The 13733-nt window shown below is 38.9% G+C and overlaps 1 protein-coding gene across 4 annotated transcripts in view; it reads right to left on the reverse strand.

Moving 5' to 3' along the window:
* Positions 1–3487: 3487 nt before the first annotated feature.
* The window catches only part of Ap1g1 (adaptor-related protein complex 1, gamma 1 subunit), an 80908-nt gene continuing 70662 nt past the window's right edge, over positions 3488–13733 (reverse strand). For all 4 annotated transcript variants that reach the window (XM_005403516.2, XM_005403517.2, XM_013503973.1 and 1 more), the window contains 4 exons: positions 12936–13043; positions 12647–12807; positions 9298–9396; positions 3488–7607 (listed from right to left, as the gene is read on the reverse strand). In XM_005403516.2, the coding sequence (XP_005403573.1) occupies positions 7506–7607; positions 9298–9396; positions 12647–12807; positions 12936–13043 (470 nt within the window). In that variant the 3' untranslated portion in view covers positions 3488–7505. The remainder of the gene's footprint in view (positions 7608–9297; positions 9397–12646; positions 12808–12935; positions 13044–13733) is intronic.

Here is a 13733-nt window from a genome sequence, read left to right on the forward strand (position 1 = left end):
CCTCCGCGGCTCCGCCGGACCTGCGTAGCCGAGCCGCATCTCCGCTGGCCTGGGGCCGAGCCCCGGGGTGTGGAGCCTGGGGCCGCCGCAGGGTGGGCTCCGCGCCCGCAGACCTGGGCTCGGAGGACTGGAGCTCAGGGGGCGTTTTTTACTGCGGTGCCTGCCCTCGAAGTAGCGGCAGGAGGAAGGGACAGGCAGGGCCTGGACCTGTCAATTGCGACCCCGGCTGCCCTCCGTTTAGGATGGTTCTTGAAACTTACCTTTCCCAGACGTTTTTGCTCTTTCTACTCCCAAACTGGCCTTTTACCCACACAGGGAAAGCTGCTGAACGAACAGGCGAGACTTCTAATCTTAGCAAAGTCCCTTCCTGTTCCATTTGGAGATGCTCACGACCCTCTTCGGTAAATTCGAGTACCACACGTCACTCCACCTCCCACCCATGTATCAATTCCCTTTTCTCATGTGGCAAAATTATCAGAATTGTTCTCGGCCTCAAGCAGTAATATGGCCTGAGTCTCTTTTTTTTTTTTTTTTTTTTTTTAGCCATTTTTGTATTCGCAAGCCTGGTTCAGAAAAATATTTTAAAATTTATTTTCTCTCAGTCCCTACAGTGGTGGTACTTTTGTGGTCAGCTAGCCAAATTTGGATTCAGACAGCCTGATCCCATAGCTGTGCTACTCTTTATTAGAGTCTTTAGTTCTTAAACTGTGGAAGAGATTATTATGTGCCTAGCAAACAGGGATTCATACAGCCATTATAAGTCTAAAATTCCAAATTTGATTCACTCGGTTTCCCAAGATGTATTTTTAATTCCTTCTACATTTTCCAAGGAGCCTTCTAGACTTCTAAATTTTAGGGCTTCCTGTCTTGCACAGGTGTTTCGTCTTCAAGGAGCTTGGGAGGAATTAAACACAAAAAACAATAAATTTCCGATCTTTGAATAAATCAGTAAAAGATGCCATCACCTATCACTCATTGCTTCCCTAGTCCAAACTATATGGCTGGAGTATTAATACTAACTGTAGGCTTAAAACAAGACACCTTTGAGATCTAACAAGCCAGTTGTGTCCTTGTGAGATATTTATCCATTCAGAGATTATTTTACATGCCAAAATTTTGCTCTTGAATGTCCTGACTTCGAATTTTCTGTAAAAATAGTCACTACTTGCTTCACATTACTTCTCATGTATCAAAATTCTAGTCTTTGGGCTGAGGATTTAGCTCTGTGGCAAAGTGCCTGCCTGGCAAGCACAAAGTCGTGAGTTCGATTCCTGGTACCGGCAGAAAAACAGAAACATACAACAAAAAAAAATTCTAGTCTCCAGTAAACTTTATTTCTTGGTATCACTGTAATGATTAAAAGGATGTCTATGAGTCTGGAATAAGGTGAAAAAAAACTTTTATATTATCATTCTCCTGGGTTTTCTTTCAATCTTGAGCTTATTTTCAAGAAAGCTACTAAATGTAGCTGGATTTCCATTTCAGAGCTTACTAGTGAAATTTCTTCAAGCAAAATTTTTTCTATTTGTGGCACAGGCACCATAAAGAGCTAGAAGTGGACTTAAACACAGGCAGGCAGACTGACAAGAAAAACTGTATCGCAGTGTTTCTAAATGCCTGTTGCTTGAGGTAATACACACTACCATGTCCAGTTCTCTTAAGTAGTAGCTCTTTACTGACTGATCACAAGAAAAGATCTTTTCCCAGGACTAAAGTTTGACTTCATGCTGGGGAACATAGACGGTTATCCTCTTGATGGGATAACAGGCTAAAACATCAACTTGGAATAAAAGCATATGCTAGAAATTATGTATTTACTACTTCATATTGGCAACGGTACTACCTCTGAAAAGGAAAAAAGCCACCAGCCCAAATGTTTCAAGGGATTGTTTATGATACAGCTTTTTTTCTTACATATACATACAGCTACCTTTAAAGGTCTCCATGATTTAAGATCCAACTGGTTAGTGACAGCCAGTTGATTATTTTCTGTTCAAATCATACACTGCATCCTTTATTTCAAAGGTCACATTATTTATGCTCTCCCCCAGTTCAAGGCAATGTGTATTATGTATGCCAAGGGTTATGTAACTATAATTTCTGGAAACAGTAAACAGCTGAGACTAACCCTAAAAATAAATTCCTCTGGGATTTTTTTGTGTGTGCAAAAATCCATCTGCCCTCACTGCAGGTTCATTACAAAAATCACTGGATCATGCCAAAAGACAGAAAAGTCATTAGAATCCTTACATTCTTTCTACAGCAGCTGTGCATACACTTTGCATTCTTTATGCCAGGAGCTTTTTCCAATCTTCATTACAAAATAGGAAGAAAGTCTAAAGAAGGAAAGCTCATTTCTATCAGATTTTGGTAGAGGAACCACATATAAGAGACGTGTTTTATATCTAGTTCCCACTCTTTCAATGATCACAAAGTTATCTTTAGGCCCAAATCCACTGTCTACCATAGGGTAAGCACATTTAGATATTCTTTCCCTTGATTCCACACAAACAGTATTTGCTGGCTCCAAAGTCTGCAGGAATATTTTTCCTTGAACTTTGTTTTCTTGTGGTGCTGGGAATCAAACTCAGCTTTGCACATGAGGGGCAAGCACTTTACCACTTTAGGTATAGCCCCAGTCCTTTGAAACTGTGCCTCCAATATGAGGGCAGCTGACTGGGATCATGGCATAGAAAACCCTTAGAAGTGATTAAAACTTAATTTGATCCTTCTGGAATAAAACTCAAATTTAAGCACTGTTGACAATGGTGTTGAAAAATTTCCGGTGTCTATTTACTGGCTAAGGTAGCTTTTATATTTCCCGATAGCTTTTATATTTTCATTTAATTACATGTAATGTGTCAAGTAAATATTGGACATAAAGATGAATTTTAAGCCATATAGAAGGCTGTAAAAATACTGCTTATCAAACAGTCCAAAGGGCACTTCTGCATAAACTAGATAACGGTGCCAAAGCTTACACCCTTCCCTTTTTCAATCAAGCGACTGTCACATCCTCCCTCCCCTTTCTCAAGGGACTATAAGGGATCATCAGAGTTAATAGGAAACCTAAAGCTTGCCACCTCAAGAAAAGAATTCATATTTTTAAAAAAGAATTCAGGTAAAAAAAAAAAGGCCATAAAATATAATTCATTTTTGCTAAGCTTTTCTTGTCCTGCAACAACTTACAAAAAGCTTATAATTAAAACCCCATCACCACCCTTAATATATATTTCATCTTGATATTTCTCTGCGTTGACAATTGATTTACATGAATAAGCATGGAAGTAATCATAGTTAAAATGTCCAATTGCTCTTAAAACATTTTCACTGTTAACAATTCCTACAGGTTTTTTAATTTTTCAGATTCTCCTCTTGGTGAAATTTCTGTATATAAGGAACACTAGTAGGTAAATTTTAGCTACATGCTTTGGAATACAAATTCATTAAAGGCTTCTAATTCACTTGTAAGAAGCAAGGAAGCAAATTTTAAATCATTGAGTATTGACTTTTTATTATTAGTCACTGTTCATAATTTGTTTCAACCAAAAGACAATACACACAGCAGATTTCTAATGCATCCCATGTAAATGTTTACATCCATTTTATTCCTCACTCGCCTCTAAGACTTATTTAATTTTAAATTTTTTTACATCTCAAAAATATGTCTGCAATAATTAGAACTTCATTTAGCTGTCCCACTTGGAAACAGCCTTTTAATATTTTTACAGTAAAGAAGATGTGATGGGGCTTAATGAAAATGTAACTTACAACATTACGAAAGAAAAAGGACTTTACAGGAACACAATGGGAGTTCACAAAGGAAAGAGTTCGAAATTCTTTCCCATGAGGTCCCCAAATAAAAACAAAAACAAAACACACAAAGCCCAAATGCAGGTTCTTAAAAAAAACAAAACTCCAATGCTCCATCTTGAAGCCAGAATCAGCCTCATGGAAGTTTATGAAACAACTGAGACAGCTGCTTCAGTATTTCCTTCTGTTTAAGTGTTCCAAGTGCTGGAACTTTGTCGATGGGACCCACATTGCTATTGCTTGAAAAGGTTTTTCACTTCCAGTTCTAGAAGCAGCTCCATCCTCCCAAGCCAAAGCTGGTCAAAAAGGTTTTAAACTTCAGAACTCGCAGAGCAATCTCTCTTCAATGATCCTCCCCACTCCCAAACTCACGAATACACCAACATACACACCTGCTCCCCAACCACGTACTTTGTGAGTATGTATTTTTTGCTCTCTAATTCTGCTTAGGACACTGTGGTTAAAATACATTCACTAGGAAAAAAATACACATTCAGACTTGTTCTTTTTTCTAGTTCTTATGGCCCAAATATATGCCAAACAGAATGAAGTTGAACCTCAAAAGTAGTATTCCCTAACTTCCAACCTCTTCTAGAAGGACATAAAAATGGAAAACATGTGATACAGTAAATGGAAATATTCGAACTGTTAGTGCTGGACAATTTTAAAAGTCTGTTTTCGTGAGTGGGACAAGGAGTACAAACCAAAACTTTAACCTCGCAAGAGGAAAGACTCTTCTTAAATGTTACACTGAGGAATGTTTCTTTAAATGAGAAAGACCTTAAACTTAACAGATGGTCTCTACGCGCACTGTAAAACTTTCATGACTATCTAAACCACCTCAAGGTAACAGCACCAAAGCTTTGTGGGAGAAACTTCTCAGGGAGAGCACCCTTCCTACAGCTGAGATTACTTAGATTAATTCTCTTAAGACTACTGGGGGTGGAGGGTGGAGGACAGGCTACTAACTACTCTCGAAAAGGAAAATGATGAGGTACAAGTGCATGTGAAATTATCAAAGTATGTGAGGACTCACTGCTTACCACCCTACGGTTATTAAACAGCCACAGAAATCACCCTTTCATTGCGATGGCTCTGGAGTTGTAAAATCCATCCGAATTTGCTCCCCCTTGAATGGTTGTACTTGGGAAAAAGAATTGCTGAAATGTGCAAGTGATCACAGAAATTAAGAGATTTCTCCTTTTAGCTACAAGGCCAAGTGAGAGGAAAACTAATGCTGATCCTAGAAACTAAGGCACGCTGAAGCTTTCAAAGATCCAATCATTTGAAACAGTCTTCACAACCATCAGTATCCTAGGCAGTTATTTGGCTGCTAGTCTTTCAGTATGGTGCTCAGGTTTAGTCCTGAAATCAACTCATATTCTATCACAGCACCCTTTGTGTTAAGGCCATGATATTTTATTCCTTCTAGACAAAGCCACGGATGCATCTCAAAACTCTGATCACCCAAGCAGACGCTTTGTCAGCAGAGTAGACTCTTTCCAGCTCCATTAGCTAGCACTGTCCTATAACACGGTCTTGCGCAGATTTCTTCAGAGATTCAACTCACGTCAACCAAAAAAACCTGAGCTGGTTAGCTAAAAATGTAAGGGAGAAAATAAAGCCTCTACACAAAGAGGAATGTTAAGACAAATTCTATTCAAAAAATCCACCGTTGTGTTAATCCTATCATGTTTCACAGCATTAAATATCCATCCAAGGAAATCAGTCTACAAAGAAACCTTTAAAGGCTATTTTCCATTGCACAGGCACAGCAGTCGTCGGAAGTGTGTGCTAGTCCACACTTACTGTAAACAGGAGATACATCCTGTTCTTGACTCAGCCAACCATTTAGCCAGGGAGTAAGTTTTTTCAGAATCTTGCTCTTATATACAATTAAGACCAGAAAGTTTCCCTTTTGGAGCCTTTAGTTCAACTCCAGTTTGTCAAATGTTAGGAATAGTCTAGCATCTGATACAGAGCTAGGTTTGACAAGACACTGAAGATTTTAAGTAAAGGCGTGGTGAAATGGAGTAGGGGGAAAGGGTATCTGTACTGGGTTTAAGACTGAAGCCAAAGTAGTCATTATACTGTGCAATACAGTAACAATTGCAAACATTTTAAAAGCAAGGTGGGCCCCACTTTTTTTTCTTCTGCTATACACAGACATGGTGCATGTATACTTGAACATACATAGTACATCCAACGTGTACCATGGAGTCAGCTCCACCTCATTCCAGCAACCCAACTTTAAAGTTTGGTAACACAAGGATCCTTTCTAAAAAGCACTCGGCACTCTTACTAGTTAAAAAAAGGTCAAGTCTTTAATATAGATATTCATGAGATTGGTCTCTTTCAAGAGATCAATTTCTCAGACTCAGGAAAGGATAATCCTACCCTACGGTGAACATAAGACTTCCTCTGACATAGAGGGTAAGGAAGCTACAAGGCTTCATTCCAACACCATTAAGTACAATATAGGAAAGATTTCTTTAACCGTGTGGTCTTTATTTCAGTGCCAGTGTTACAGATACAACACAAATGTTCCAGTTAAAAGAAGGAATTCAAACGGAATGCCAAGGTCCAAGCCAGGCTTTGGAAATAAAAAGGGAGGTTTGGAGTAATGGACAAGATGACTCCCATATGCTCCAGGATGAGTCTTGCTCTTCCTATGGGCAAAAGTTTTCATTAAGGAGTCTGTTCTTTAAAACTGGGGGACTTCTCTTTCCACCCATTTACCACAGTTCAAATAGGCAAGTGAAGGGCTTGGGAAAGCTTTAAAATTGTGGTGGGAGTATGGTCTTTAATAACTATTAATGCATCTTTTAGGAGGTATCCACTCTGCACTTTAAGGGGAATCAATTTTGAAAATCATGGACAGTATTCATGACTATAGCTAAAGAATGGAGAGAAAGGGAGCTGGAAGAGCCCTGGAAGTTTCTATTACAAATAGAGCACCATATCCTTCATGCCAACTCTCAACAAAAGCTCTTTTGAACTGCATCTGTCCAGTGTTTACAAATAACCTCTCAAGGTCTGACCATTTCTTGATAACAAACATACATACATACATACATGTGTGTGTCTGTGTGTATACAGCAATGCACGGAAAAGGCTACCAGGAACCTAATGCCTCTTTCAAATATTGGGGGAACCAGTAGAAAAAGGCGGGGCTCCCTAATGTTCATTGTTACATTTCTATTCTCAATCCCAGATGTAAAAATCGCCTGAAGATGGTAACCCAGCTCGTGAGGAATAAATACCCCACCATGCCCAGTCCACAGAGAAACAACAGTAGAAAGAAGGGGCCACTCTGCTGCAGAGATGAAGTGAGTGTTTCTCGCCATGAATTCCAGTCCTCTCCTCCAGACCAGCTGCTTTTGGCCTCAGGGGCCCAGGGAATGTTGATTTTGGCTGCAAATGTGGGACGGGTGGACAAGTGCGGAAAAGGGAGAAGAGAAGGAAGAGTGCAAAATAGCCTCCAGAAGCAGCCAGCCTTAACAGTGGAGGAGAGGACAGTAGTCTTAAACAATGCTTCAAGGTCAGCAATAACTTCAGGAAAATCCTCCTCAACAGTTCTCTTCAGCTCCTCATGCCCATGGTACAGTTGGGGGAACTTGCCAGCAATCACAACCTCCTTCCCAGAGTTCCTTTGATTGAGTGGGGTTAAGAATGAGAATGGTGGTGGACCCTCATTGCCAGGACTGAGGGGGAAAGTTGTTCACCTCTGCTAGATCTTGCATTGCTGAGCCCTTGTGATTATATGTAAGCTTGATCCTCATTCGCAGCTGTTGCTGTAAAAGAGAAAAAGAATCACAAATTACTACTTTGAAATAAAACCACAATCTGCCCAGTCCCCAAGGAGAGTTTTCTATTTTTTAGTTTTTTTACTGAGATGATGTCTCACTGTGTTGCCCTGAACTTCCAGGCTCAAGTAATCCTCCTGTCTCAGCCTCCCGAGTAAGGGATTTGTAAGGTACATATTGCCATGCTTGGCTCCACAAGTAACTTCCACCATTACTACTCCCATGCCCCATATACTGGGGATTAAACCCAAGGTCTCGTGCAAGCTAGGGAAGCCCTCTACAGCTGAGCTGCATTCCCAGCTCCTTTTTATTTTTATGCAAGGTCTCAATAACGTGCCCAGGTTGGCCTAGAAATTGTGATCCTCCTACCTCAGCCTCCTAAGTAGCCGAGACTACAAGAATTGGCCATCATACCTGGGTCTCCTAAGTAACAATTGCTGAGTGTTTTTAAAAAACATTTAACCCTGGGGGCTGGGGATTTAGCTCAGCGGCAAAGCGCCTGCCTGGCAAGCGCAAGGTCGTGAGTTCGGTTCCCTGTACCGGAGAAAAACAAAAAAACCAAAACAAACAAACAAACAAAAAAAATTCAACCCTTATATAGATGTCTCCAGAAAAAAAAGATAAACATATACTCATGCTCTACATTCAGATATACTGTTGCTTTTCTTCCTGCAAACCTATAGTTAAGTGTCAACATAAATTGATTCACTCCCAAAGCATAAAAGAAAAAAGCTAAGCCACAGGAACAGCAATTTTTTGAAGAAAAAAAACACTATTTTTGCAATATGTGGCAGATTTCAAATATTAATGCTCTAAGAAACATTTTACTCTATCAGATAGTCAAAAAAATTTGTGCTTGTGCTAATGGCAAATACAGTACTCAAAATATAGTGAACACCACACATGGCAAGTTGTTACAAGGAGGAAATTATACTGGCCTTACTGAGGAATTACTAGAGATTTTGAAGGTGAAAAAATTCTCTGAACCATTTCCAACTTATCTGAAAATCAATTAATTAGTATTAAGACCAATTTAATTTTTTGAAAAAATATAGTAAAAATCTTTCTGAATTATGATTTCTAAAGCTATGCTTTTCATTTCACTGCTTCATTTAAAATATTTCCATTTTTGCTATCCAGACTTAGTAATTACAGCAGGAAATGGGGGTATTTGGTTCAACAAATGCTCTTACCTTAGATTTCAAGTTTTGTATAGGGACATAAATGTCTAAGTTTCACCTTCTCAAAGCTATATACCTTTAATCCTCAAGAGGAGGCGAAGCAGAAAGAATGAATGAATGTGTGCATGACTGCATGTGTGAGTGCATGTGTGTGGGTGTGTGTGGGTGTGTGCGCGCGTGTGCGCACATGCACACCTGCTGCTGGGGAGCAAACTAGGCAACTCCTTATGTACACTAGGCAAGTGCTCTACCACTGAGTTACATCCCCAGCAGCTCAGATTTTTACAGGGAAGGTTAGGTTTTAGCGAGATGTCACTACTCCACTTAATGTCACTGAGCTCCATTTATTTTCTACAAAAGAACAAAGAAGTCAGACCAGGAATTTTGACTGATGTCTTCTCTATGAGTCAGAAAACCCCAAAGAAATAAAGCAAAAGTTTATTTTAGAAAATAAGCTTAAAGATTGCCTCGATACTGGCTTCAAATGTACTACTCACCTTCTGTGGGTTCAGTACTTTAATGACTTGTGTGATGGTCCCCGTATTAAATGCTGGGACAATGCTGCTGCTAGGAGACAGAAGCTGCAGCTGGAATGTCTAAGGGGAAACAAAGGCTACTCTTCAGAAAAAGTAATGCATAGTGTTATGTCACAGTTTTCTACAAAAATTTAGATGCCCAGCTAATGGGTCAAGTAATAGACTAACCCTAATTTTTGCCCACTATTTGTTTTCCAGGTCTCTGCAATTCACAATAGAGGACTGTCACTCATTGTATTTGTAAAAACACATTGCTACATCTTTGATCATGAAAACTAGTAATACATCACCCTGCCCTTTCTGATAGAAGGAATGTTAGCTACTACCTATCAAAAGGTGACCAATTCTTATCCTGGCACCTTAACAGTAACTGACCAACTATGCAAGTGAAAAATGAGTACCTACAGCAAAAAGCAAAACAGAACAAAACAAAACGAAAGAAATCAAGAGAACAGCTTTCCAAAAATAACAAACCTACATGCTAGTCACTGACTATGCCTCTTTGTATAACTGGATGACTAGGCCCCAGAGACTTGATCCTTTGTTTTTTAAAGCCTGTATAATCTGAAATGTGTCGAGACTTCTCCCTACATGGGAGAGGAAGGAAAGGCTTGAAAGACTCAGCCTGGTAATGTGCAAGTGGAACATCAGGATCACTCCATTAAAGACACAAGGCCCTAACAGAAAAACTACGAGACCTAGCGTGTATATCAAATGACCTAGATGAACGAAACACCATAATTTGTAGCGGCTGATGAGTTTTATTTATTTGTTTATAGGAATGAGTAATGAACATGCTATAAGCAACTGAAATAAACCACACTGCACTAAGCAGCTATTCTATATATCAGGAATTGAAAACTTTTCCTGAGAAAAACAAGGAAGTCTCTAAAAGCAAGCAAAAGTTATAAGTAAAGATTCAATCTCAAATCAGATTAATTATATTGAGCCTAATTTGTAATATTTTGTCAAGATGAATTTTATCAGCTAAAATGTTATTCATTACTACTATTTTTCATTAAATTTAAGATACTATCAATTGTCTGTATCACTGAAGAAGAAAACAGAATACCCACTGACCTACGAGGTAATTTTAAAATCCACTCCAATTTCTAAGATATTAAAAAATGAAAATAGGCCAGGCATGGTGGCACCTGCTTGTACTTCCAGCACTCAGTAAGCCGAGGCAGGAGGACAGCTGCAAATTGAAGGCCAGCCTGGGCTACAAAGTGAGTTCAAGGCCAGCCTGAACTGCACAGTGAAACCCTGTCTCAAAAAGACAAATTAAATTTAAAAATTAAAAAATGAAAACAGTATACAGTAGAATCTGTGAACTGGTAAGTTCAAGATATATCTTCATAAAGCATTATATATACATTACAACACCAAGAATAAGGCCATTTTTTTGATGTGTTTTGTTTTGGTTTGGTTTGGTTTGCTTTGTTTTGTTTTGTTTTAAGACTGTTTCACTGGCTGGCCTGAAGCTCACTATGGAGCACAGGGTGGTTTGTAATTCCCGATCATCCTGCCTCAGCTTCCTGAATGCTGGGATGACAGGCATGTAATACCATGACAGGCTCCAAGACCATGCTTTACTAGCAAAGGTGAAAGAACAAGGGTAAACCCTAACTTGCAGGAGCTAACATTACTGAGCACTGAACACATGAAAAGTGTGTCCAGTAGTATCCAACACAACTCATTTCTCAATGCAAGCCTATGAAGAAGTGGCTATTATCAGTGCTCCATTTGCAAATAAAGAATCTGAGACACAGAGATTAAATGACTTTCTTCATGTCATATAGTCAGTATTAAAATCCAAACAGAATAGCTCTAGAATTCATTAATGGTTCTTTTTTTTTTCATTAATGGTTCTTAACCATTCCTATTACTACTTTTTAAAACATCTACATATTCTGACTCCTAAAAATTCTCAGCAAAGTTTGAAAGTCAGTATAATCCATAAATATCAGTCTCTAAAAAAACATGCTGCCTGAATGCCAACAGTCCACATGTCAGTGCAAAGATTAGGTTAGCCTAGCCTAAACAGTGGTTAGCAAAGCATGGCCCAACATCTGTTTCTGCAAATAGTTTTACAGGGAGAGAGCCACAGCCACTCGTTTACATATTGTCTATAGCTATTTCTGCACTGTATCAGCAGTACTAAGTATAGCAAGAAATGATACAGCCTGAAATAAAATTATTTGGTAGTCTTTTATACAAAAAAGTTCGCTCACACCTCATTTGAAACTTTTCTTTATTGAAGATGTCGTTCTTCCAAAAAGATATAAATACCCCTTTAATTTTACTTTTTTTTTGGTCTTTTTGAGACAAGGTTTTCCTCTGCACTACAGGCTGACCTTGAACTCATTTTGTAGCAGAGGCTGGTCTCAAACTCACAGCGATCCTCCTGCCTCAGCCTCCCAAGTGCTGGATTATAAACATGAGCCACCACGCCTGGATAAATATCCCTTAAGATTTGATATAAATAAAACCTCAATTCATGAAAATAGTCATTATATAACATGCAATAAGTTGCATGTTAATGAAGGAGCAATGTTTTATCACTTAAATATCAGGAGATGCAAATTTTAATTCTGATCTAGTGACCAGATGATTATGCCACTAGGCAAAATCCTTTTGTTTTTTAATGGTATTGAGGACTGAACCTGTGTCTTCACACTGAGCTATGTCTCCAGCCCTTTTTTTATATAGTAGTTTTACTTTGATACACAGTCTCACTAAGTTGACCAGGCTGAATTCTAATTTTCTGTCCTTCTGCTTTAGCCTTCTAGAGTGCTATGATTACAGGAGTTTGCCACCATGCCCAACTAAAGTCCTAAATCTTTTTTTTTTTTTTTCCTGGTACCAGGAATCAAACTCACAACGTTGCACTTGCCAGGCAGGCGCTGTGCTGCTGAGCTAAATCCCCAACTCTAAAGTCCTAAATCTTAATTAACTTTAATTCTATATTAGATTTTGTTTTTAGATGTTCTTACTACAATACTTACTACACCTATCCTTCCCTGACCATTACGTGACCACCCTCTAGAATTCTGCCCACTACTATTAAATTTCCCTTCTTTATTCTACAATACTAACCATAAGAGTATCTGTCACCAAGTAAAAATTTTTCACTAAAAATGACATGCCTCAATGACCCGTAAGTTTAACTACTGTTGTTAGCTGGAGTTAAATCTGCAAATTTAATCTCCAAACATTAATAGATACCTTTCACCAAATTCATGGGAAAAAAAAAAACCGCTGGTCTTTAATCAAAGGAAAACAGCAAAGAAAATAGTGTAGATAGTACCTTTGGTACTGCAGCCTGGAAAACAAAGTCCGTCATGTCTAGCTCTGTGCTGTTAGAGGCCTGTATCGTTATCACTGTTACACTGGGGTTGGTATTTGACCGTTCAAAGGTGAATTCTATCTTCAAGCCATTCTTACTGTACGCTGTGATGGAGGGGATGCCTGGGAAACACAGGAAGATAAGTCTTATTGCAGTCAGCCTAATGCTTAAAGAATTATTACTGCCTTTCCTCAATCATCATCCCTCATTACTAAGTGCTCCAAGTGATGATGGTAACAATGATTTGTACCTGTAGTGATGTCATTGAAGAGAGGCTGTGATGAAAGCCCATCCAACAAGAAGGGAGGCTGAGATATCTGTGGGACCGAGGCAGGGGTAGGAGCAGCAGGTGGAGCACCTAAAAGAAATAGTCCAATGGAAAGTCAACCTTAGCCAGAATGACAAAGCTCACTAAGAAAACAGAAGATTATTATGTTTTTCAGGTTAAGGAAAGGATTCTTTAAACAATAAGCAAATAACACAGACAAAAAGGGAAGAACTAAAAGTTCAAATTCTTTAATTCCTGCTCATAAAAAAAATGGGAAACCAGAAGCAGGAGAAAATGTCTGCCATATAAAAACAAATGGACAAGAATTTAGAACTATACCTATCTTCTACAAATCTGTGAGGAAAAAATAATCAACTAAAAGGTGGTAAGACATGTGAACAAGCAATTCACAGAAGGGGTAATGTGCATGAAAAGGGACTCTTACAATTCTGCAACAAGAGAGTTGAACATCAGTATAAAGTACCCTAAAACTAAGTTTCCTCAACCTTGACACTAATGACATTTTAGGACACAAAACTCTTCCTTTAGGGGGCTGAATTATGCATAAGACAATGTTTAGCCGCGCTCCTGGTTTCTACACATTAGCTCTCTCCCAGCTGAGACCCTGCAGAACATCTTCTACATCGCAGCCTCCCATGCAACTGCAACTGAGATTACAGGTACCACCCAGCCCAGCTCCTAGCAATGATTCCAGTTAATTTTTACATATATACACAGATTTGTACAAAAGAGTTCACAGCAAGATTTTTTTTTTTTTTT

The sequence above is a fragment of the Chinchilla lanigera genome, unplaced genomic scaffold (genome assembly GCF_000276665.1).
Source record: "Chinchilla lanigera isolate Chin_1 unplaced genomic scaffold, ChiLan1.0 scaffold00083, whole genome shotgun sequence".
Taxonomy (NCBI): domain Eukaryota; kingdom Metazoa; phylum Chordata; class Mammalia; order Rodentia; family Chinchillidae; genus Chinchilla; species Chinchilla lanigera.